The sequence below is a fragment of the Artemia sp. Qi Xiang Cuo genome, chromosome 6 (assembly GCF_049724085.1).
Source record: "Artemia sp. Qi Xiang Cuo chromosome 6, ASM4972408v1, whole genome shotgun sequence".
Lineage (NCBI taxonomy): Eukaryota > Metazoa > Arthropoda > Branchiopoda > Anostraca > Artemiidae > Artemia > Artemia sp. Qi Xiang Cuo.
In genome coordinates, this window is record NC_142799.1 from 8,093,854 (window position 1) to 8,120,291 (window position 26,438).

The window sequence follows — 26,438 nt, forward strand, 5'->3', positions numbered from 1 at the left end:
CAACGTAGTTGAAAATTTTGGAAATTAGGTATTTAAGGATGACAACCCCTCCCCCCACAGCCCTCAGGGCAAGGGTTGTAAGTTATGCCCTGGGGGCATATAAAGTTTTTATTGAAAGCGTTGTCGTAGAAATTTCAAAAGGGCTAATTCAATTGGAAATTGAAAGGGCTAGTGCCTTTTTTAATAGTTGAAAGTGACTGGACTAAGTGAAGAGGAGGACACTCCCTCACAGCCCTCAGGGCATGGGTTTTAAGTTATGCCCTGAGGGCATATAAGAACAATGTTGGCAAAATGTATTATTTATTAATTTTTTCCTTTGGAGCAGGGCACTTCGTATTGAAGAAGTTGTCGTAGAAACTTCGAAAAGGGCTCATTCAATTGGAAATTGGAGTGGCTTGTGCCGTTTTTAATAGTCGAAAGTGATTGGAAGGCGACTAACACCCCTTCCACGCCCACCATTTCCCGAGACACATCCAATCAAATTTTGAGATAGCCATTTTCTTCAGCGTAGATGATTTTCAAAAAGAAATTGTGTTTTTAAGGACAGTCCCCCACAGCCCTTAGGGAAAAGATTGTAAGTTATGCCCTAGGGGAATAACTTACAACCCTTGGGTTGTAACTACCACAAATCAGCATCGATAAATAAATGAAACCCAAAACGAACAGAAATTACAATAAATAACCGAGTCAAACTCAAAACGAGCAGAAATTACGTAAGTTGGGCGCAAAACCCCTATGCCTTCCCAAGGCCAGAACAGAATTTGCACTTTACTGAAAAAATACAAATGAATGTGCATTGTCAGCTAAGAAAGATTTTGAACACTTGCACTGTTGGAAAACGGGGGGCCGTACTTGTTTACGAAATAGCCCCCCTTGCGAGTAAGTTTTCGTTTTATGTCTTTTGATAGTTATGAAGGGAGATCAGGACATTGCCCAGACTTTAGGGGAAATAAAAAAAGCAGTTTCAAATATTCCACATCTGACGAAAAGCATTCAAAATGCACAATCAATTTTGGCAGGGATAGAATCTAAGTTGCAGGACTTTGCCATAAATCAAATAAAGACATCCAAAGAAATTGCAGTAATTAAGAGTGAATTAAAGGAGTCACGTAAGATAAAATTTAGATTGGAAACGGAGCTAAAACAAACCAATTTTATGTTCTATGGGATGCCGCATCCAAATAATCCGAACTCTAAACTAAGTGAGGACATTATAGTATGTATTAAAAATTCTGTGCCCAACCTTTCACTATCAAAAAATGAAATACGAGATGCTCTTCGACTGAGAGGACCCTCGAACCCCCGCACTATCCTTGTTAAATTCACGACCAAAATGACTCGTGATGCTGTCCTACGCAATGCTAAACTGTTTAAAGGAAATGGGATTTCAGTCACCCCAGACTATACACCAGAGGAACGGGAGGCCCGAAAAGCATTAAGACCCCTGATAACCCAAGCTATAAGTGAAAACAGAGCATTGAAATTGCGTGGTACAAAAATTTACATAGACAACCAGATTTTTTCTTATGATTTTGATTAAAAAAAAAGGTCGTGGAGGCTGCAGAATCGGCAGAACCGACCGGAGTTGATAGTTCAAAAGGGGATCATATTCCTCGTCGGGCCTACATACGATCCCCTTCAAGTGATCGAGACTCTTGTTCGGACATAGAAAGTAGTAACGCTAGCGATAGTGATTCAACTGTCTACGAAAGGCCAATGACTACTGCGGATCCTGCCACACCAGGCGGAAGCCGGCTAAACGAAGGGTCAGTAAAAGGGAAAAGAACTTTAGATTCTATTATAAGCCCCAATGATGACCACAAACAAGGGAAAAGAAGTGTAAGAACGAACAGTGGCTCAAAAATGGACAAAAAACCGAAAAACCGGTGGTCACAGATGCCTCAAGAAAAGCCACCATTCGTGTTTACTGGATAGGATACAAACCATATACAAAAACTGTCCTTAGTCACATGGAATATACAAGGTTTAAGAAACAAGAGAGAGTTGTGTTTAAATGATTCATTTTTTACAGCAATAGTGACGGGTTTTGTAGAGACATGGTTGTTGCCAGAGGAAGATGTTATAGTGCGTAGATACGAAGTTGTTTTGAGTGGACAGGGCTACATCGCCAAACTATAGAAACTATGGAGGAATAGTTGTAATAGTTGTAAAGAGTGACATGTTCAAAAATTTGCGTCGTCTGTCAAGTAAATCTGAAAACTTGATTTGGTTGCGCGGAAAATTTCTGGAAAAATGGTTTATTTTTGGATTTGTATATGTTTCCCCAGAAAATAGATCATACTGTATTGAGGATACATGGTATATATTAGAGGAAGAGTTGAGTTCAGTGAAATCTCATTACCCAAGTGATTTAGTTTTTCTAGCAGGTGATTTTAACGCATATACTTCCGTACCAAAAGAATTAAATGTAGATTTTGTTTCAGATGAAGATTACGCTTTATGTGAGATGATACCTTCACTTTACCATATCCCACGAAGTAGCCAGGATCGACAAAGAAGAATTAATTCATGGGGGAGGAAGCTGCTTGCATTGTGCGGAGGTCATGGGCTAGCGATTGGGAATGGTAGATTTTAAGGAGATGGTGATTTGGGTGAGTACACTTGCGTTTCTGGACCTTGTTTTAGTTTAATTGATTATGTATTGGTGGACACGGGACTTGAGGCTAAATCTCTTAATGTAAAAGTAATCCATCAGTCTGGATCTGATCATTTCCCACTTAAATTAGAATATGAGATGAAAGAATATGGACGTAGAAGGTCAACAATGAATCAAAATAGGATACTGGTTAAAGATAAAGGTGAAAGAAAAAACAAGCCGAAAATTTCGCCCCGGATTTATTGTGAATGGTCGAAAGAACAATGGCTATCTGTACAAGAGGCTTTTCTTAGTGAACCAGTACAAGAGGAAATGAGCCAGTTAAGGTCTGATATGGAATTACCGAAATCAGAATCAGATGAAGTAGTTGAAAGACTTATGGGAATTGTAAGTAATGTGCTAACACCTATGAAATCAAGAAAAGAGAAACAGAAAGATTTTTATGACCAAGAGTGTAAAGAAAGTAGTTCAAACCTGATTATTCTACTCCTTACAGTAAAAAGATCCTTTGGAGAGGATGAGGGAAAAAATATTGCGCTAACAGAATATAGGCAAGCAAGAAAAAAGCATAAAAAACTAATTAAAAAGAAAAATAAAGAATACAGATTTCACCAACAGGCAGCTTTATGTAAGATTTTTAAATAAAGCAACAGCCAAGAGTTCTGGAATAAGTTAAAAAATATGTCATCCAATAAACAAACACACGATTCCCTGAAAATTCCACCACCGGAAACATGGCATCTTATTTTCAATCACAACAGAAAGATGCAGAAAAAACGAACAACACCCTACAGGAAAGGGATAAAGCAAGTATATTGCAAAAAAGGATCTGTCCCTCTTAGAGAAACCTATTACGACCTCATTGAACCCAGGGCCCTATAATAAATAAATGATTCACTGCAAAAAATTAGGGTGGGCACAGCACCTGGGCTAGACGAACTCCCAGTTAAGATATTTAAATCGATAGAGACTATCATCATACCCGTGTTAACATCACTGTTTAACCTAGTAATATCTACGACACATTGGCCACTAGTGAAGTCTTGGAAGACTTCACTCGTATTTCCCCTATTTAAAAAAGGTAGCCCCGCCGTTCATGAAAACTATAGACCTATAAGTCTTTTAAACAGTGGGGGAAAAATTTTGGAGAAAATTTTGGACAAACGGCTTGGTAAATGGATGGAGGCGAATTGTATTCTAAATGAAGAGCAAGGTGGATTCAGACCGGGATATTCGACAGTGGATCGAGTATTCATTTTAAATGCAATGATACAAAAATATTCTAAAGGAAATAGTAAATTATACGCTGCGCTTATAGACCTACAGAAAGCGTTTGATAACGTAGATAGAATTTTGCTGTTTGAAGCTTTGAGTGAAATTGGATTACCACATCAGTTTATGAATATAATAGCTTCGATGTATTCATGGACTAAAAGTTTTGTGAAAATTCTGCAACAGAGTGTCTCTTCCTCTTTTCCTGTAAGTAAGGGAGTTTTACAGGGAAGTACTTTATCTCCAAAATTATTTTGTATATTTATTAATGATATAGTGCAATTTTTCCAACGCCAATGGGCACCAACACTTCGTCCTGGAAATTTGAATCTTTCAATGTTTCTTTTCGAAGATGACATAATTTTACTGGCTGATTCTGAGGAGAATCTACAACCTCTACTGAATATCTTATCATAATATCTGAATAAAAACAAACTGAAGGCAAATGTGACTAAAATTAAAATATTGATAATTAACAAAAAGTAGCCAGAGGTACACCCAAAGTTTTATTTAGTAAGCCAAATTTCATAAATAGAAGAGAAAGCAAAATGTTTGGGCTTTACAGTAACTCGAAATGGTAAATGGACACAACATATATCAGCAACTACGACAAAAGGGAAAAATGTACTTTTCGGTATTTACAGAAGCAACGTTACAACAGGAATAAGCGATCTCAGCCTTCATAAGCATATATTTATCACAAAAGTTTTATCCATACTGCATTAAGGGGCAGAAATTTGGGGCTACCAGACTGCACAAGGATTAGAAACTCTACAACTACAATACTACAGGCATGCATATGGGCTGCATAAAACAACTCACTCTCTAGTATTTAAAGGTGACCTAGGCATCTACAGTTTAAAAATACGAAGAAAGATACAGATGATCAAGTTTTGGCTCAAAATCCTGAATTTACCCGAGGAAAGACTTATTCTTGCTGCTTATAAAGATCTTCTCACCCAAAAAAGTAAAACCACTTGGACAGCACAGACCAGAAAAATACTACAGGAAACAGGCTTTTCAGACGCGTGGAATGGAGGACAGGGACCACTGGACCAAGAAAACTTCATAAAGGAATTCCAAGCAAGATTGCACGACCAGGAAATTCAACTTTGGTGGACAGCTTTAGATAAGTCGACTAGTCTTACTTTGTATAGAGATATAAAGCGGATTTATGGACAGGAGACATATTTGAAGCTGGGATTACCTAGTTAAGTATATGAAAACGTGGATTCAGCTTCGAGCCAATTGTCTACCAATACAAGGAAAAGAAGTTTGGAAAAATAGAGAAGGTCCGGAAACGCAGCGTACTTGTCTAAAATGTGGTGAGATTGGTTTTGGGCTGGGTCATTTCCTCCTACAATGCCGGCGGCTTTCTCACATAAGGGGAGAAATTTTGAAAGAGTGTAATGATTGGCTACTTCGGAGGATTTTAAGTTCAGATTCACCACAGACAGTAGTAAGTGTGGTAAATTTTGCATGGAAAGGTATGAATGTTGATTAAGAGGATAGTGATTTTAGTATGTCTTCATTTTATTTATCCTTTTTCTTTTCTTTTTTGTTTTGTATATGGCTGTAAAAAAGCTTTATTAAATACATTATTATTATATTATACATATACTGATATTAAGTAATCAAAATGTTAATATTATTTGATTTATTAAAGTTATAAAAGTAAAAACATTTATATTTTTCAGTAAAGTGCAAATTTCGTTCTGGCCTTGAAAAGGCATAGGGGTTTTGCGCCCAACTTATGTTAATTTCTTCGTTTTGAGTTTGACTCGGTTATTTATTGTAATTTCTGTTCGTTTTGGGAATCATTAGTTATCGATACTGATTTGTGGTAGTTTCACGCTTGGTAGATTATTTGATTTTATTTTTGCTCATTTTTTGTTTAATGGAGTTCTTTACTTTTCTTTGAAAAACTTATTTCGTGGAAAAAGTTTTTTTTAATTAATCACACAAAATGTCAGGTGCAAATTTATGATATTAATTGAGGAATCAATAATCAGCTAACGGATAAACCCATCAGGTGTTGAATGAATAATAATTGAAACAACACTTTTTGTGCTTAGCTTTTTTTTTATTTATGACTGGATTACAGAATAATGCGACTTTTTGACAGGCGTTTTCGGGCTGTACAACCTTTTCCTATATTTATCTACTATGTGCTGCCTCTCCGTAGTAACATAATATTTGTAGACATGAATATATAGTGAGTCGGAGGCAGAAGGCAAGTTCTGAGAACCATGTAGTGATCAAGATGATTTAGATCTGAGACGTCTTGGTCCCCGTCCTTTGTACGAAACATTAGCACAAGTTCCGTACGTGTTTAGGGGGGGAGATAGATTGTACCGACTGTTTGGCCCCTTTTACATATTTATCTTAACGACTGACATCAATTTTCTTCCGTTAATTTTATGCCAGTTATTACAATCAATCCATTTACCTAATGAAAAAAATGAGCTAGTGAAATAGCGGCGCCTCACACCCTCGTATTTTACCGACTCAATGCTTTTATCTACTGGTTAAAATAATTAGTGAAGAGGGGGGGGGGTCCAACCGCCATACGTGATATCCCAGCTTTCTGCAAGACGAGATTCAAACTACAAATTGTAAATTTAAAAAAAACTTAAGTGTTATAGCTTGTGATTTTGTTTTTACGGGTTGTAGCCTACACTTTCTCTGAAACTAAAAATTCCTTTTCTTTGTGGGTTGGGTGTTTTCCGTAAAGCTGTATTCCGCTGACTCCTAAATTTATAATAGATCATTTAAGCATACCCATGTTACAGCTTGTAATTTGCATTTTTCCATAGAAATTTTGGGGAAGGGGTCATTTAATTAATATTGACAAACTCAAACATTTAATTATTTTTATATGTTTAGCATTTAATAATAGAGTACCATTTCTTAAATGATCCCTGCACGACCCAAGTCAATAGATGTCCAACATATTAAGAGAGAAACTAACAGGATTATGCCAAATTAGAGAACAACGAAAATATTACGTGTTCCGGATGCATATCCACGTCCTATCTTCACTGTTCGATTAAAATTAATAAAAACTAAAAAACTTATATAATAACAAAAAAAAATTGCCGATTTGAAATATAGGCCTATGAGCTCCTTGAATTCAAACGTAAATTTTAGGCTTACAAAACGTAAGTTTTGACAAAGATGGACCGAAAGCAATATTCTAAAAGATTTGTATGTAGTTCATACACATTATATGTTAATAAACAGAAATATGTTTATGGTTTCCCCTCAGTAACTAAAGCAAAAAAAAAACACAAACAAACACGCATCTGTGATCTTTCTTCTTGGAAAAAAAATGCAAAATTTTTGTAGCCTATATAGGAACTTGAAACTTTTGCATTAGGATTCTTATTTATATGTTGAATATGTTGATTTTCATCATGATCATTTATCATTTTAGGGTCTTTCCTTCCTTTTTTGCAAATCGTGCAAATTTTTCCAGGCTCGTAGCTTTTGATGGGTAATTTTATATGTAATAATTTTATATATTTGAAGTCAGCATAAAAATTAAATTCTTTTCATGTATTAGTTAAGATCAAAGTCCCTTTTTTAGAGTTTCAATTACTATTAGCCCGGATCGCTCTTTACTAGCAGTTTGTTACTCCGAACTGTAAAATTCTAGTTATTACAGTGATATCAAGTTTCGGTTTATGTGTATTGGACACTTTCTACATAACTTCGTCCGATTATGAAAAGAGGCTAAAGTAGAAAGCCCAACCATGTTTTTCCAACTTCGATGTAGATAAAGCCTACCAAGCACAACTTGGATGAGGGTTTCAAGTATAATTTCCATGATCGTAGGTGTTAATTCTATGACTAAGCTAACCTTTAAGTTGAATATTTTCTTTGTAATTTTAACCACTCTTATCGGCATTTCATTGAAAGATAAAAAGTATGCCTGTAGCTTAAGGCAGTAAGTAAATCAGAGCTTAGAAAAACAACAAAACAAGGTAAAACCCTATTCCGGAGGCCTATCGTATGTATAATGCATATAACTTGGCTCAATTGTGGATTCAGGAAGGAGAGGGGATTCGGGTCTGTGCCCCCCTCTAAAATTTTGCTTATTTACGCGCATTTTATTATATCTTCCCTATAATTTACCTATTTAGCGCTTTTCCAAATTTTCCCCTCCCCGCAAGTAAATTGTTGTTTATGAGTCGGATTATAAGTATACTATCAGAAGCACAAAAAATACTAATTATATATATTAAAAAAAAGTATTTTATGCGTATTCCAAATGTAGGTACTTTCCCAATATGTGGACACTTCTAAAAAGTCAAGTTTGGTTAATGGTAATGAAATAAAACAAAAATAGGATGAATATATAATAGTTTATAAACAAATTTGGGCTATATATTTGCACATTAGGGAAGGGGGGTTGGATAAAGCATTGCATATAGTAAATACGTAACCTAACCTAGGTACCCCCCCTAAACCCCACAAAACACCAGTTCAAATATAGTTCCCAGAGTGAGAAACCCCTGAATACTTGTTTATACAACATCAGATAGCTTCAAATCTTTGCTTTTGTCGAGTGGATGCCTCGGGTTTTCGTGACTAGTTTTTAGAAGTGTCCATATAATGGGAAAGTACCCAAATTTATAACATTTCTCGTAAAAATTGAATCGAATGTAGCTAAAACGACAGGTTTTAAAACTTAGCCCATTGCTATAAGAAATTCGAACATTAGACTGAAGAGGGGATGTTGACAAGGGTAATAGCCCCTTCCCATTTAGAGTAGATTTGAACATTATATTGAGAACGAAAGTAATAAAGAGCGACTTTAAACTTAGAGCGAACAGACATTGTAATACATATAAGACAAGACAAAGACAAGTGACGGAATAGATGGGAAATATATAATTTGGGCTATATATTTGCACATTCGGGGGGAGTGTGGGGGTAAAGTATTTGGACAGTTTGAAGTTAGAAACAATTTTTACTTCATAACAAAATGCAGAATAATTGTACTTAACACATTTTGCATGCAGACCCGCTTAACTTTACCCTCCCCCCCTAATTTGCAAATATATAGCCCAAATTTGTTTCTAAAGTATGATATTTTCATCATATTTTGTTATATATCAATAGGATTGAGCGTCAAAGAAAGAGGTTCTAATTAAATGAAGCACTTGAGTGTTTGCCGTATAATACACAAGTAACACTTTTTTATGTCAATGGGTAAAAGTGAATGTTCTAACATAAAAATGACAATTGTACTATGATAAAATTTTAAGTGTCCTATAAAAATGCTTTGACAGCGAAATATTTTACTTATTCGAACCTGCTTAAATACATTTATATTTATTAACTAAGTTATTTTTGGTAATTTAACAATTTCTAGTTGTATCAAGTTCCAATATCTATTTATCTATTTATTTAATGCTTTCAAAAATCAATGCTTTGGGTGTCATCGTCATAGATTGCGAGATAAGAATCGTTGGGAAAGAAGCAAGCGGAAGACGGAAGCGGAAGACGGAAAGAAGCGGACGAAACCTTCAGAAATATATTCCACCCGGAAAGCACAAGATGTTTTGACTGAATTTTCCAGAAACTTAAACCTTTCTAAGATTAAAAATTTTGGTCTAAATTTTTAGGTTTACAAAAAGGCTACCAAACATCAAATCAACTGACTATCGATAGACATATAGTAGGAGAAAAATAAGTTTTGACCAGGAAAAAATTGGTACAGAAATGGTTTCTTCACCATCCGAACCGGAAAAAAAATGCTTAACAACATATCAAAAATCTAAATCTCTAGCTCGATGCGAAATTGCTTTTTTTTAATGTTTTTTTATTTATTTTCTCAAAAACGGGGAAAAAATTAAAAACGTAAACTATAATGTTTTACACATCTATTTAGATCAGCTTTTGGCTTTGAATTTATTTCTGATACTCATTTCATTACCTGACCAAAAGAAAAATATTTATCAGCCAAAAGAAAAAATGGGGAAAAAAACTGTGTGTTTGGGGAAAAAAACTCTTACCAGCGTTTATCAAGGTCTACTACGGAATAAGTTTGTCGTTGTTGTAGTCTATTTGGCTATGTAAACGAAAGGCTTAGAAAAAAAAAGACTAAACAACAAGAAATAGGAATGACGAAACACATCAGCGCCAAACACCATGAGACAAGGTAGGTTTTAACTTAATGTGTTCAGAGAAAAGCTTTAATCTTATTTTTCAAATATATAGAATTTGCACATCATCAAAATGTAGGAACTATATTTTTAATCATTACAGTTAACTGTTATTCTCCTTCACTACGTTCTTCTTCTTAAAACTTTGAATTGTTGTACGAGCTTCCTTTACAGGTACGACAGGCTATAGTACACTCAACTCCGTTTTTCTTACAGGTACACTTTTCACTATCACAGCCGTCAATACGACACGAGAAATTGATAATTTTCAGCAGCTGAAACGGAGCGGCAGGGAGATCTGTTTTTATTGCCGCAAAAACTTCGTTATCCAGCAGTTTCCATCCCAGACGTAAAGGTTCTACTGGGTTCCCGAGCCAGACTTGAACTTGACAGTAGACACGTAGCAAGTGGTACTTCGCTGCTGCCTGAGTCGGTGGCAGTTCTTGTGGATGCACGAAAGTGGTGGCAGTGCTCACTTTTCTGTGAAAGATTAGCTTTCTGGCAGTGTCCAGGTTCGAAACATCAGGGCAACCGTACAGTATCAACAATGCTCGCTCTCCTGCTGCCACAATATCGTCAAGCGATGCGAGCTTGTCGCGCTGTCCCTGAAACTCTTGTTGGAAAGTAGCAGCTGAACGGCTTTGCCCTTTCCTATTCCGTAAAGGTGAGAGGTTGTGTCACAACCCAGCACGGCATAAGAGAACGGTGTGAGATTGCTGACATCTGTTCCTAGCTTCTGCTTCATCTCACTAATATCCCAAGCTGAACTAGTACCGCCAAACTTAGCTTCTGGTTATAAATATAAACGACCGGAACGCGAATCAGATCGACTGATCAGAAGAACCAAGATGTCAGTATCATCAGCAACCACGATTGTGTCTGTAAGACTAGCAGCTTCTACGGCTTTTTCTACAATCAGAACGTCGGCGTCTCCTTCCGAGTGGAAAATTCGAAAACCAACGGCTTCCAAATGGTTGCCGAGCAGCTTCAGGAAACATCCTTTGTTTGTCTTACATGAAAGAAACTCTTCTTTCTTCATGCAGAGGGTCATCTCTTCGGTGAAAATGACTTGGCGGCCAACCATCCTTGCTCGACGTGAATGGGTAGCATCTTTGATTGCTGCACCACCTTCATATCCGTCAAACACAACGATCACACTAGGGTACCTTGCTTGTACGTAATGGACGTATGAAGCAAAGATGACCTTGAAGGTTGACCCTACCTTCCATGGAACTCGATGTGGAAGAGAACCACCATCCAAGACGATGTTACACGCAGAAGCAGGTCTTGAGGATGACTGAGTCTCAATCCCGCAAGCCTGAAAAATCGCTTTTGCAAGCTCTGGCTTATTTGCTTTTCTCATAAGGCCATCGCTTTCGAAAAGAGAAGGAGGAATCGTACAAAGTTCGTACTTGAAGTATTCTTCTCGGAGGTCAGTTCGTTGGGCTACTATTATAAACCGCTGGAAAAGGAGCACCGGATCTATGTGCGCTACCACAGAGGACCCCGCCTTTTTGGCATTCATTAGGGTCACTTGGTCTTTTTTCTTGAAGACTTGCTCCTTCAAGGTTTTTCCCGTCATCTTGCTTAGAATCAACTTTCCAGCCACATCGGCCTCGTCAACATTAACATCTTGAGAAGAAGTTATGCCGTTGGCAATGTTTCTAAGCTGATTGTCAGCTCTGAACGGAGAAGATTCTCCGAAGTATCCGACGAGCTTTTGGGTATGGTCGAAGTCACGCTCCTTTCTAATGGAACTCATGTCGCGGTGCTGCTCACTTGTCGAGTAAACAATTTTTGTCAAATTTTGCATCGAGAGGTTGATCTCCAGACATGCTGGTCTTGACAGAACCCAAATGGCTCTCTGCTGTTTTGTCATCCCACCTCCAGTTGTAAGACCGCCCGATGTTTTCAGACTTCTCATATACTCCTGCTCGATGACAAGAATCTGCCGAGAGCCCAGCCCAGCGTCGCTCTGATCTTCTAATGGTGTGACCTCCCTGTTCAAATGCTTCGAAGATTAGTGGGTGACTAGTTTGAAGCTTAGCCATCTCTTGCTGGTATATCCAGACCGACTTGACATAGAGGTTATGTCCAGATGCTGCTAGAAACGGAAGCATCTCTACTGCAGATTGTAGGTGCATATCCCACAGGCCTAGTCTCTCGGCACGTATGAACTCAAGCAGTATCCCAACCATGTCAAGATACTGAAACCAGACCTTCGCAGTTCTCTGAGTCAGCAGGTCTTGGCGTCTCTGCTTGAAAAAAGTTTTCAAGTTGCTTGAGCTGGGGATCATGACTGAGATCTTCGGGTGGGAGGTATCCATCCAGTACGTTAGCGAAGACAGTAGACATGTCTAGAGACGTCAACGTCGCTTGCTCTTCTTCCAGGAGATGAGCATATATGGCCGAGCTCACGAGAATGTGAGCTCGAACAGCTCTAGAAATCGCTTTTCCAGAAAGAATGTGCGGCACTGCACCGGTCGCGTATACCAATTCCAGAACCTCTTTCAGACCAGAACCTTGCATGAGGTGTCCTATGAATCCGACGAAACTCATCATCAAATGAAAACCGCCTAACTTGAGAACAATACTACTCAGCTCATTCGTCGTGTCGGACTTGAGGATCTTCATAGACTTCCACCATAGCGGCTGGTCAAATGTGAGAACGGGTGTGAATCCGTAGGTTCTGCCTTGCGAAGCTACAAAGCGCATGGTTGAGTAAAGGCAGGATTCGTTGCTAGACGGGAGGTCAATCATCGGCAAAAACAAGACGCTTGCCTTGCTGCGAAGGTTTCCCGTTTCATGATGTATTTGGTTAGAGAAAACTGACTGCATGAATCCATTCCAGCTCGGCGTTGGGAAATTCAGGAACCCGGTAGCTAACCAGAGCTGATCGAGTGAGGCATACGGGTCGTTGACATTTTTGCCAGGGATCTTCTCATATTGCACCTTTGAAAGCACTGTCTCACTTAAGCGGTAAGGGTAGATGGAAATTTTTCCTTTTGGGGCTACTTCATCTAATGAAACTTCAACTCTCTGAATGGGCGATCGGCTGTTAATGAGAGGAGGCGTGACTGTTGCTAGCAGAGCCATCCCATGGAAAGTGTTTCTTCCGTCCATCGTGCAAACATCGTGATCTGTATTATCAGCTACATGCTGCACAGCATGTGCGGAGGTAACTCCTGCAAGGGTAGGTTCATCATGGACTGATGCACAGCGTTTAAATTTCTGGACTTCAGCATAGGAGGAGCAGAATCCATGGCTGTGTAAAGTGTCAATAAGAAATCTGGACTTGAAATGGTGATCCAGTTGCACTGCTAAGCCTAGTTGCAGTGGACAAATGAGGGCACGCGGGCAAGCTGCTTGAACGATGGAATTACCAATGGCCAATGTCGTCACCAATAAAGCTCGGTAGGAAAAGAAATGGATTCGGAACGCCGGTAGGCTATTTGTTCAGATGGGGAAAAATGAACCGAAAATTCGTGCTGCTCTTCGAAAAATACCCCGTGATCGTGTGTCGCTTGATTTTTTTTTTTTTTTTTTTTACTTAATATAAAAACAAAAACAAAACATAAAAAAGAATTAAATGATTAAAAGTGATGTTTCTGTCTAATAAAAGAGCACAAAAACAATCGTTTCTTAAAAGGGAAACCATCAATAAACTACTTTTCTTTTGACGGTTCCTCATTCTCGGATTCTGGAAATATCTAAAATATAGGCGCAAAAAACGTGAAAAAAAGGGAATTTCGCAACGGGATGGAGATTTAGATTTTTGATATGTTGTAGAGCTCTCTTTTCTGAACACAGTGGTGCAAAAATAATTTCTGTACCAATTTTTTCCTGGTTCGAGCAGTTTTTTCCGTATCTTTCCCCTACTATATTTGAAAATCCCAGTCAACACCTTGGATAAAAGCATCTTATACTGTCGTTAAATGGCTTAAAAAAAAGAGTCAACGACTTGCTTCCAAGTAATCTTATCTTAATTTGCATTAAAATTAATGAATATATAATGTCGTAAACCAACGAATTATAAAGTCATAAAATTGAATTTTATCTCCTGTATGAACGACACGATCGTAAACAGTAGTAGGAAGTTATTTTCTGCCAAGATTTTGTAACGACCAAAGTTCAAAATAGTGATACTTTTTCCTACATGCTGCAAGACAAATAAATATAAAAAGAGCATGCGAAAAAAGTATCTCTCTCCATAAAGAAAAATTTAAAGGCGTGACGTAGGATTAGATGATCGCACTGTACGCTCTGACCGAATGAGGGAGGGGAAGGGGGCAAACATATTTATTCTTCAGATCATGGTAGGCCACAGCAAAAGCTGCAACGCAGTAAAGAGCGAACTATGGCTTGTAATACCTAAAAAATAAAAACGCGTAAAAAATAAAAATGTCCAGTGTAAAATAAACTGTTCTTTGAGGCTGATTCAGGAATAGTAATCATTATTTTGATTAATATTATAGTGCAGGTTTATAGCGAAAATAAATCATGAGAATTCCGAAAAAAGAGCCTGAAACCCCAGTAATGCAATATTGAAGTTATCATGGACAAAAACCCTACACAAGAGATTTACAGCCCCTCCAACTTCAACATCAAGCAAAATCACTTTTTAGCGTAGAAAGCACTAATGTGTCCTCCTTTTTTTTCTTTTTTTTACGGGGAGCGTCGGATGATTTCCCCCCAACCACGCATTGCACTCCACTCCCGGATGAAGACATCGAATCAGGAGATGGGTACCTGCCCATCGCCGACCATTGGTCAGTATGCGAAAAAGCTTTTAAGATAAGTTTTGATAACATCAATTTCAAGCTAGAGATCCCTGAACGTTGAAGCCTTGATCATGGCTGGGCGGAATTTGAAAACGCATGACTATAGGTATTTTTGCTGTTTTTTATGAATTAGGAGATCAAAGAGACTGACAAGCAGATCATAGTAATTAAGGGTAAGTAAAAAAACAATAACAATATTTTGCTATAATTGTTCGCATGTAGCCTATAGTTAGTTAGATTTGAATTATTTTTCTACAGCGGAATGCAGGCTGCCGCATAGTCGCAGAAAGATGTTTAATGGCTAAATTCAAAGGTACTGTCTCTTATAACTTTGTCATCATAACTCCTTCGTAAAGTTCCATACATGAAAAGTGGATGGCACTTTTTGGTGCAGTTTCTGGAGTGGATAGGCTAGAAAGCATAACGAAAATACTGGTATAATCTCCATGGTTGAACGTTTTTAACCGGAGGTTTAAAATCCACCCTCTTGTATATGCTCTTTTCCACCTTCTTTACAAAAAAAAACGGTGAAAAAACACCCAAGGGACAAAAACGTCATTTATTTATTTCCTTTTTTATGACAATACTTGAATTTTGTATAAGCATATTCTTAAAAATGGCAATAATATCAAAACTCTCAGACTTTTTATTTACGTGGCGAAATTACACATGTCTTGCGCGTAGATTGAGGGAGGTCAGAAGTATAACCTATACTTAATACTGCCACTAAACACTCATTGTAGCACCAAGCCACCTAAGGCCAACAGAGCTGCGCACGCTCCTCTCCCATACCATCTGTTGAAAGATTCATACTATACCCCCTACCTCAAATAAAGTTCCAATTTCCTTTATATCCTTTTTTATCACATCTCTCCACCTCATTCGGGGGCGACCAGCTTTTCATTTTCCCCCGAATGGATAGCCAAAACAAAACAATATTTAGCAGTATGTCATCCTTCATCAGTGAAACGTCTTCTTATCATTTCAACCTTTTTTTTATTATAGCCCTAAAGTGGGCTAGAATTACACTTTTCATACAGTTTGTTGTTTGCCATACGGTTAGTCACTCAGGTACCTAAAACTATCCGTATACAATTCCTCTGGAAAATATTTGGCAAATCTCCCTCTGCTTTTTGAATTTAAAGATGTTTTTTTACGGAAGTAAAGAGTGAAGTTGAAACTTAAAACAAACGAAAGTTGTTGCTTCACCGATTACGCAAAATATGTCTGCAAAGCTAGCTCAAATTCCAAAAACTAGTGCAACCCTGAAAGCTGGGCTTGCTTGAGTGTTTGCCACTAAAAGCGAGGGGCTAATAACTGACCGTCACAGGTGTCCCTTCCTTCGTGCCTCCAGCACACCTGAAACAGCGTGTTCCAGGAAGCGAAGGAACACAGTTTTATCTTTGGCTTATGGAAAGCGTACGGCGCGTTTTTTACGACGGCAAACTTTCTTCTCTTGAGAGGTTATCTTTACTTGGTCTTATTGTTTACTGCGTTCGACATTGGAGATCCTGGGTCCTAAAAAGTGGACATTATGCTTTGAACGAGAATTTTATTACCACAAACCTTTACCATTGCCTAGAGATAGATATGCATTCCCTAGTGCTTCTCATTCGTCGATTCAAACGGCGTGGGCACGAACGTCTTTTCTAACTTTCCGACATGAATAGCCAGCCGTTTGAAGATTTTTTTTTAGGAAGATGCGGTCTCAAACCAGCACTTACAGTACTGTAATAAACTTTTCGTTCCTCCAACTTCTACATCGAATTCGTCAATATAAAAGTATAACGGATTTTGAAGCTGAATATTCTAATGAACAGTTGTCGTTGCCCAAGGCCAAGCGAGTTAGATCCATTGGTGTTGTGTCTGTCAGTTCCGATTTTTCTTTGCCCGGGGACGATGAAATAAAGCTCAAGCTAGGGCGAGGTCATATTGAAAGCCAGCGAATAATGAAAGCCTTGATACCCAACGACGTACTTTCTGCTTTCGGTCACAAAGTACCGAATGTTCCTCTTTCTGTACTTCACAACAGTGACTCAGACGATGACTCAGAGGAAAATACTCTGTCCGATAAGCAGGAAAAGGCTTCCGCGACTGACACTGAATCGGGCTCGGAAAGGGACGACATCTTTGAAGATTTGCCAGTGATTGCTCACTGTGTGAAACACCAAGTTGAGAAAAATCGGGTTAATGAGCCTGTGACGAACATGAAGAATTCTAGGTTTTGTCTTGTCAAGACTTCTGCCGGCTCCATAACACCAATAAAAAAATCAACGCTGTTGTGGCTTCTGAGGGAAAGCTCTGAGAAGCTGAGTAGTGACCGATTAAAACGGGTGATGGTCCAGGGCCCATGAGTAGGACTACGTGTGTCGCCACAAACCAATGCGGAGGTTGGTGTGGAATCGGAATTGCGTATCGGTGAATGGTGCGTTTATGGTGCGACACGCAGAATATGGCAATGCCGTTCCCTGACGACACAGGAATTCTGTGCCAGTGGTTCCGGCTGAATGCTGATCTCACATTAACTGCCGCATTGGTAGACCAGGGTTACTGTGACTCCAGCCTGTATATCATGCATTCAGCAGAACCCGTTTCTATGGAAATCGGCACCAACATTGTCTTTGGCTTTGACTCAGACGACTTCACAAAGCTGAATTCATTTATCCAGAAGAAAGGGTTCCACTTTTTTGATGTCACGTCAGCATCGTAATCATAATGTTAAAAATGGCACCTCAAAACAAATCTGACCTCAAGACCATAACCACCAGCATCGATATATTCTGTGTGTCAACAGAAGGAATTTTGTTTAACATTTTTCAGAGGTAGTTGTTATTTTTGTTTCCCTCCCCTCCTCCTCTCCACTAGGTGATATTTTAATACAAAAGCATATAAATCTTACAACTTTATACATTATCATATCACCTAAACTTCAAAAAAAAAAATTATTATATACCAGTCAATGTAGTAGCAGACATGAAGGCACACTACCATTTAACTTTTTTCTTGCCAAATATCTATCGCTCCCCCCGTTCCAGGGTATCCTTCCCCCTCTAGGAGACGCTTTTCCGGTGGCATTTTTACTTCAATTTCTTAAAATTCATATCCTTCAATTTTCACTAATAGGAATTCGAATTTTATAGGTGGTCTTCCAAAAGGCTTACTCTTACAACTTTAAAAATTTTTAACACAAAATAAAACTATATGCTCTCCCGTAGACTGGGCGTCCTCCGTCAAAAAGAAACCCATTCTTGCGGTGGCACTTTTTTCCTTCTTTTTTTATTTTTTTTTTTTTTCAGCCCTTTTTACGACCAACCTTAATCAACAAAAAAAAAAAAAATACAACCAACCCATCAACAAAAAACAAAAAATAACCTTAATACCGACGTGCATGAGGGCAAAGAACTGAACAGAATATTGAATCATTTCTCTTACAGACGAGGAGGCCACCCACGGCGGGACTGACCCTTCCAGCTCAAGTGCGTGCGCCCCTCGTGCCCCATTCCCTTGAGTTCTTGATATAATTTTATGAGTCTCGAATGCATTCCGAGATCTAGGGCAGCGGAAGCGATGAATACCATCGGAAAACTTGTTATGCTCAGTAGAAGACTTAGTAGCAGAAGACCTAGTGTTTGTACTTGTGCTAACTGAGCTTAGTTTGATTTACTGAAGCTCATTTGTCCAGTTTCTTAGGGTTGTCATTTGAGCTGTGATTATCGAGATGATTACTGAAACGTATCAATAAATATCTGAGAACCTAGTTATTTTTTTAATTGGTTGCTTTACTTAGCGCTTTTTACTAATAACTCAGTAGTTACAGTTTTTCTGACTGTTGCTTTACAATTTTCTCTTCAAATACCCAAAGGCCTGGGTTTAATACCAAGAAAGTTGGATTCTAAGTACATTCGGGAAAAAGGGATCTGTGTTTCTTTCGGATTCTTTCGTGTCAAAGCAGAAGATTCCTTTTTTTTTAGTACAATTAAGAATCCGAGATCCAAGGGTGCGTCTTGGCACAGCCACTAAACAGAAAAGCAGGTATGAGAAAAGGGAAAGGGACGTGTGATTATGTGAAGACGTGATAAAAGGCAACTTTTACCGCTGGCCAAGCCATATTGAATAGGGCTGCGAAGCGTGACGTCAATTCTTGGGCGGGAAATTCAAATAACGATGAAACGTGGATGCGTAGACACGTTTTTTCGGAACTTTGGCGAATTGTTTTGGCCTAAATATTTGTCGTAGATCCTACTAATCCACCAAAACGTTTTAACGTCGAAATAATACTAGGAATATTGACAATCAATTGTTAGTTACAACTAGAAACCACGTTTCACGGTAGTTTGAATTTCGCACCTCGCTTTTTACGTCATCACCGCGCAGCCCTATATTGTATAACTTAAAAACCGTGTTCCGGGATTTTTTTTTTGAAATTTCGGGATTTTTTTTGAAGAAAAATCGGATTTTTATTTTTGAGCTGGTGGCAACGCTGCATGTGTTATAGGAAAAAGTGACACCGTCAGTGCCATCGTAGGGTTACCTAGTTTTTGCATGGATATCAACAACTTGCAGTCCTCCGTTCTTCTTCTTTAGGTACATATCAGTAGTTTTCAGTCTTGGGGGGTTCTTTTCCTTGCCAAATAAACCCGTAAATGTTTTTTCCAAAGTTGTAAAAGATCGCTTTTGAAGGTGCTGATATATTCGACAGATACCGAATAACAGGCCCGCTGTATTTATCTACATATTGCGCCCTTTGGAATATTTTACAAGTTTCCTTCACTTTCCATTTTTAATGTCTCCGGCGTGCCTCCGGAGGCATGCCTCCGTGCCTCATGCCTCCAGGTGTCCCTCAAAATGCCCAGTTGTTAACCCCTCGACTAAAAGGGATTTAAATTTTATCCGTACGTGGAGACACCATTAACGACTGATCTTTAGGTGAAGGGATAGATTTTTGGGATCTTCCTATCCCCCTATGTACACGTATATATGAAACCATTACCATATGGTTATAGTTCAAACATTTGAGCGGCAAGAGTCTCAAAAGTCCCATTCTTAAGGCCCTAGGACTTCACAATTCTATGGCGGTACCATTTGCATTAATCTTAAGTAGAGATTTCCCCCATACGCAAGTATTAATATTGTCACCAAAGTCAGAATTTTTATTTTTGCATTTTCATAAACTAGAACAATTTAAGCGAGTGTTGAGAAAATATCGGATAAAAGCCTCCCTCTCTCCCCCGCTCTCTCTCTCTCTTTAACTCACACACTCACTCCCTCATCAGCATCTCCGCCACCATTACTGTGACCAAATTTTGTTGAATATATTTTTTTTTTATTTGCATTTTTTTATAATTGTATCTGGTGAGTCACTTTTAATGCAAGAGTACTTTCTATAACCCTCGAGTAAATTTTGAAAAAATTACCTTTGCATTCCTAGAGTATTCAAGATACCAAAACTTGACATGACGATTTCCCACCGTGACAAAGTAAGATCCATTTTCTGCAAACGAGACGCTCTTTACCTTAGAGGACACTTTGTTGGATGCAACTTTAGTTCCAGCTTTCCAGTCCCAAACGTTTACAATCATATCATGTTGAGTTCCAACTGAAACGACGTAGCGATGATTGGGTGAAAACGCCTAGAAAAATTCGTATTTGAGATTTAAATATTTTCTATAAATAAGATAAAAAAAAAAAAAAATACAAACTATTGGGTGAAGAAACCGATAGGCTCCACGCACAAAAAAGTTGTTTGTTACGCAGACACTTAAATTAGGTGGGAGGCCTTTAGATATGTTCCTCCCTTCGAAATTCGCATTGTCGAATTCGAATTTGTAAATTCGAATTTTGCTATCTCCTTGTTGAAGGTTCTTTCATTGCTCTCCTCTCCGTATTTTCAGTATCATTGGAAGTTAATACAAATACAGACATTCGTTTCAATAAATCAAATCGATAAATTGCACTGAAATGCACCGGATTCAGTTTTGAGTTCGGTGTAGATTCCAGATTTACAGATAAGCTTTTCAGCCAGCAATATGGATCACTAGAGCTACTTATACACCAAGCATGAGAAAAATATGGAAGCAAATAAGATGTCAAATATCTGGATTTCCGACTCAATGGGTTCCTTTAATCCATTTGAGCTGATGACCTTGCAGATTCAGTGAATGCTTCAAACCCAACTAAAGCCCTTTTCATTGTCAGATATTCGTTTACTTGAGTTCTGGCACGTGGACGGGTTTTGAAGCAAACTTAGCATGACACAAAAATTAGTGTCACTTCATGTGAATCTGTCAAAGTGTCAATAAAGGCCCATATAACCCTATAGTTTTTATTAGACGTACCCAGGTTAGTTTTAACCACTTAGGTCCTATCTCTCTAACAGCTCTCAAACATAGTCGGTTCAGACAGCGCTTAGGCGGGGTTTTGGGTGCAATCAAGCTTTGCTATAAACCAGCTATACTAAACTTGTGACAGATGACATTAATGACACTAATTGATGATTAAATTGATGACATTAATTACGTCATGCTGAAAATAATTAATTGATTGATGACCACAACTGATCATTACTTTAACAAAATTTTGGTGTCAAACCCTGCGTCAAATGCATAATGTTTCCAAGCTCTAAAAGACTACAACAGAAAAGGTTCTAAGGTGGATTTTTTGCGCTTAAATTGTCGCTTGAAAATAAAATACCATTAAACAAAAGTTGGGGGCAGTGATGACAACCTTCTCGTCGAGCCCTTGGTCAGTGTCTAACCATGAGACAGGGTATTTCGTGGAATACGCTGCCACCATTGGACGGATTGAAGGCTGCCAAAACTAAGTGCAGATCTGAAGCACTGACCGGTGTACAACTTGAGGAGCAATACCAAAGAAGGCTCTTCTACAAACGGGTAATAAGATAGGTAAGCCCTATCTCAAAATACCAAGCCCCAGGGTACGAATTGTCCAGCAGCTATTTGGGCGTAGAGGCAAACAACTTCCATTTCCAAGATTTAAAATATATTAATGCAAATTAATTTACATCAAAAAGGCGTTTGATTAATGCATGGATGCTGAGCGTGCTTCCACTATAAGGATGCTCGTTTAAACACCGATAAATCAATCCTTTTTAATTATCCAAGCTAGATAAGTTATTGTTAGGATTTCAGTCAATAGTAGGAATGCTGTTGTGGAAACATATCCCCGCCCCCCCCCCCGAAATGTTTGTCTGCCTCGTAAAAACGTAATGAAAATGGATGTAAACAAAACTTTTTATGCGTTTTTGAGTTTCTTGTGTAAACTCCCTCCCCGAAAAAAGAACCTTGTGTAAACACCCTCCGAAAAAAAATTCCTGGATACGACCCTTATAGATGTATCTATATACATATATATCGATTAGTAGAGATAATGACAGAGATAATTCCTCTCCGAAACCTAAACAGTTTCCAGTTCACTGATGAAAATTGCTACCAACAAGCTATCTCTGCGGTTAGATGGTCATTTTTTTAATGGTCATTTGTTCATGCGTATTCTCTAAATAAAGCATATATTTCACAGGAAAAGACAGATATTCACAAGGTCAGGAAGAAATTGTAAGCTCTCACTCTTACTTCTTCGGATAGTATTTTAACAAACCAAAACAGTACATCAAACATTGTGCAATATTTAATATAGTATCTATCATTTGCTTATAACAGCTAGTTATACAAACTAGTATGTATGTGACGAAAAAGTAATGAAATAAAGATTGGTCCAGCAACAAATTGCATCTCAGAAAATGTCTATGTGTTGACCAGTGACAAGCGCAAGAAGGGAGGGGACCTCATGGCTTAGGCCCCTTCTCGCAAAATCCTGAATTTTACTGAATTACTGGGCACTTATTATTGAAATTATAGAAAAATACTTTTACTTTATTCCCCCCCCCTCAATCCCAAAAAAATATCCCACGTTGGTACCTAATGTTGATGCAGTAGATATGTTCAAGGCCGTATCCAGGGGGACAGGGTTTGAACCCCCCCTCCCGAACAAAAATCACGGATATACCCTTTGATATGTTAGATCTTTTGTAGATAATTAACTTTAAAAAAAAAGTTTTCTCAATTGGAAGTAAGGAGCAACATAAAACTTAAAACGAACAGAAATGATTAAGTGTATGAAGGGGACTCTCCCCTCCTCATCACCTCACTCTGTATGCTAAAGTTTTTTAGTACTTTTAAAAAGCTTCCTATTGTTCTAATTAAACGACCCTTGTGTTTCAGGAGTCGTTCTCAAAGAATTGGGACACAAGTCAAACTTTAGCGTAAAGAGTGAGATGTTGAGGAGGGGCAATACCCTTCATACATGTAATAATTTCTGTTCGTTTTAAGTTTTAATGTTGCTCCTTACTTTCAGTTGAGAAAACTTTTTTTTAATTTAATTTCTTATCGCTTTCAAGTAATGCCAGGAAATCCGGCCCCACCTCCACGGAAATATCCTCCTCACTACGGAAATGTCCTGTAGACAATTCAATCGTGGTGAAAATTTGCCCCAGACAATTACACTTGACATCTCCAAGCTTAAAATTGAGACAGAAAAAAGGAAGCAAGACATTTAAGAAGAATTTTGTATAGGAATTCTGGAGAATACCCCCAGTGTATAATTTCCCCTGAAAAGTTCCTTCCCTGGAAACTTCCCTCCCCATAGAAAATTCCCCCGTGGAAAAACCCCCAGCCCAAAAAATTCGCCCCCTCCACCCGAAAATGTATAACAAACTTCACAATATCAAATACTATGTGTAAAAAAGGGAAAATTTTATGACTTAGAGTACATACAATAATTAACATACAATAATTCAAACTCAAAACGACCAGAAATTATTATTAAAGAATAAAAAAGGAAAGGAGAAGAATTGGTATGGTGGTAACACTGCATATAAATTTACATGAATGTATATATAGTGGGCTGTAATAATGCAAAAGGTAAATATATCATTGGTTTAAGAATGGAAAGAAAGACAAGGAATAAATTTACGACGATAATCAAGTAAAAAATAAGTTTCTTGGATAGGGCTATTGTGGCAACTTTTACCACAACAACCAATAATTAGAACTCAAGTCCTAAAATTGTTCTCAATCAGGAACCCTTATCGCTATCTAAATTCAGAAAGTGCAAAGATTTTCAAACAGAGGTGTTTATTGTTTAAAGTTAAGGAAAGGTCTGCCCATTTCATATGAAAACATTGATTGAAAACAAAACTAGTTTTATCTAGGCTCTCCGCCAAAACAGGTAACTAGATTTTTTCAAATATCATAGGAACTACAATCTGAGAAAATAAATATCACGACGTGAAAAAAAAATTATAAACCATCCAGTTGCGGATCCAGAGGGGGGGCGAGGGGTACCCCCTTAAAGTAGTGTAATTTACCTAATTAACGCAAGTTTGCATTAAATAAACTTGCTCCTAACCTAAGTTTGTCGGATCAACCTATTTTCCCCTGGGGCTGTGTGTGTGTGTGTGTGGGGGGGGGGGGGGGTAGGGGCCATGTTATATCCAAAGGCATAGTTATTGGGCCTTTCAACTATGATGAGCAAAATGGCTATCTCACAATTTTGATCGGACGACTTTGGGAGAAGAAGGGGCGGGAAGGGGGTCAGGTTACCCCCAATCTTTTTGGCCACTTAAAAAGGGCACAATAACTTTTAATTTCCGTTCGAATGAGCCCTCTCACGACATTCTAGGACCACTGGGTCGATACGGTCACCCCTTATACGCTGAATCTGATGGTGTGATTTTCATTTAGATTCTAGTTCTAATACTTTTAGGGTGTGTTTCCCCTTTTTTTTCGAAAACCAAGGAAATTTTCTCAGGACCTTAGCTTTTGATCGGTTAGACCAAACTAAATGAAACTTATATATTTAAAATCAGCATAATAAGCCAATTCTTTTGATATATCTATTGATGTATAAGTACGTCTTTTAGAGTTTCGGTTATTATTGAGCCGGATCGTTCCTTACTTACAGTTCGTTACCACAAACTGTTTGATTTGAAGAAAAAAAAAAGCTAGCCCAGACAGATAGGACTTGGGCTCCTAATACCAACTAAGAGTTTTAAAGGGAACTATTTGATTCTACCAAGAGAACTTTTTTTCTTCTCGGAAATGAAGAGGAAACCAGCTGCTTAAGGTAAGATTGCCTTACTTTTTAAAGGGAGTGGGGTTCTTGGCCTGAAAATTGACCACTGGAGGACGAGAAAAGTGATAAGTCCTGGTAGTCCGTGCCCATTACAAAAAGATGAATTATTTTCTAAAACCAAAACTCATTAGCATATCGGGCGCAAATTTTCAAGTTCGAAGTAATTGCGACCATATTAATAGGCTCAACAGAAAATGGTGTTACAGAAGGTTTGTTAGACCGATACAAGTCAAAAAGGGTGCATTAAAGAAAAAGCATATTAAATAAAAAAATATAAAAAAAATTGATTTTAGACACAAGAGAAGCCTATGTGTCACAAAAGAAAATATATTTCAAATAAATGAGAATAAAGTTTAAATGTTTCGACGATACATAATTACATTAAAAATTATTTCATTTGTTAATTATTTATATTAAATATTTGAGTTTGGCGTAGAAACTTTCTGAAACTAAAATCTTAACTTTAAATGTGAAGTCGATTTTTGGGTGTCTCATACAGAGAAGCTTTAAATTGATTTTTCTTCAGTCCATAAAAGCAGACAACAATAACGAAGAAGGAGTTAACGAAGAGGAGTTATAAAATCACGAAGAGGCGAGTAACACAGACGATACGAACAGGTTTTTTTTAACTATTAAAGTGAAAAGATACCGCAAAGCCTTTGACAAAGCTCCGCTGCATTTCAATCACTGTATAAAGATAATTAGCAGTAGGTTCACCGCAGATGATTTCTGGCTCTTCATTCTCGGTGCGAACAAACAGCTCCTCCCACATACTCTTTATTAGCGCGTACAAACAGCTCTTCTCATTTGATCTGCCATCAGCGGTCCAATTACCCTGGAACACGTATTTTGGCAGAAACTTTCTCAAAATCCCTTTGAAACCAACCTGAGACTTCGAAACCTACTTGTAATTCCTAAAAACATCTAATAATAACATTGCAGTAGTAATTACCGATTTTCATATATGTATTGGAATAAATTAATTTAAAATTAGTTTCTTTAAAATTTAATGTTCCGACGTTGAAGCCAAGTTTCGCCTTCGAGAGAAATCCGACTTGTCTACCCATGAAAAGATCTACTGTCGCTTATGTTTTTACGTTCTCCGGAGCACTCGCACCTCGGTCCGGGTTTTTATAATGGGTGAGATAGGGGATGATCATACTGCCTAATATTTATATACTGTGATTTCAATAGACCAAGGTCTTTTCCATTTTACAGAGGCTAAAATTTAGGAGGTGGTAAATCCCAACAAAAAAGCATGTTCAGATTGAAGTTAATTTCGTAGATTGCTGTTGAAGTTTCTATCCTCAAATCTAAGCAAACTTTTTACTGCAATTGTTGGCAACCAAGGACTTTAGAATAATATGAACACCCAAGCAGTAACCATACTCCATGCGTTTTTTCTTTGTGCGGAGAATGCACCTTATTTAGCCAATATAGCCTTTA

At 38.0% G+C, this 26,438-nt stretch overlaps 1 protein-coding gene across 2 annotated transcripts in view; it reads right to left on the reverse strand.

Annotated features, from left to right (window-relative positions):
- The window catches only part of Wdr62 (WD repeat domain 62), a 250,842-nt gene that overhangs the window by 174,891 nt on the left and 49,513 nt on the right, over positions 1–26,438 (reverse strand). For both annotated transcript variants that reach the window (XM_089090029.1, XM_089090028.1), the window contains exon 4: positions 20,258–20,473. In XM_089090029.1, the coding sequence (XP_088946155.1) occupies positions 20,258–20,473 (216 nt within the window). The remainder of the gene's footprint in view (positions 1–20,257; positions 20,474–26,438) is intronic.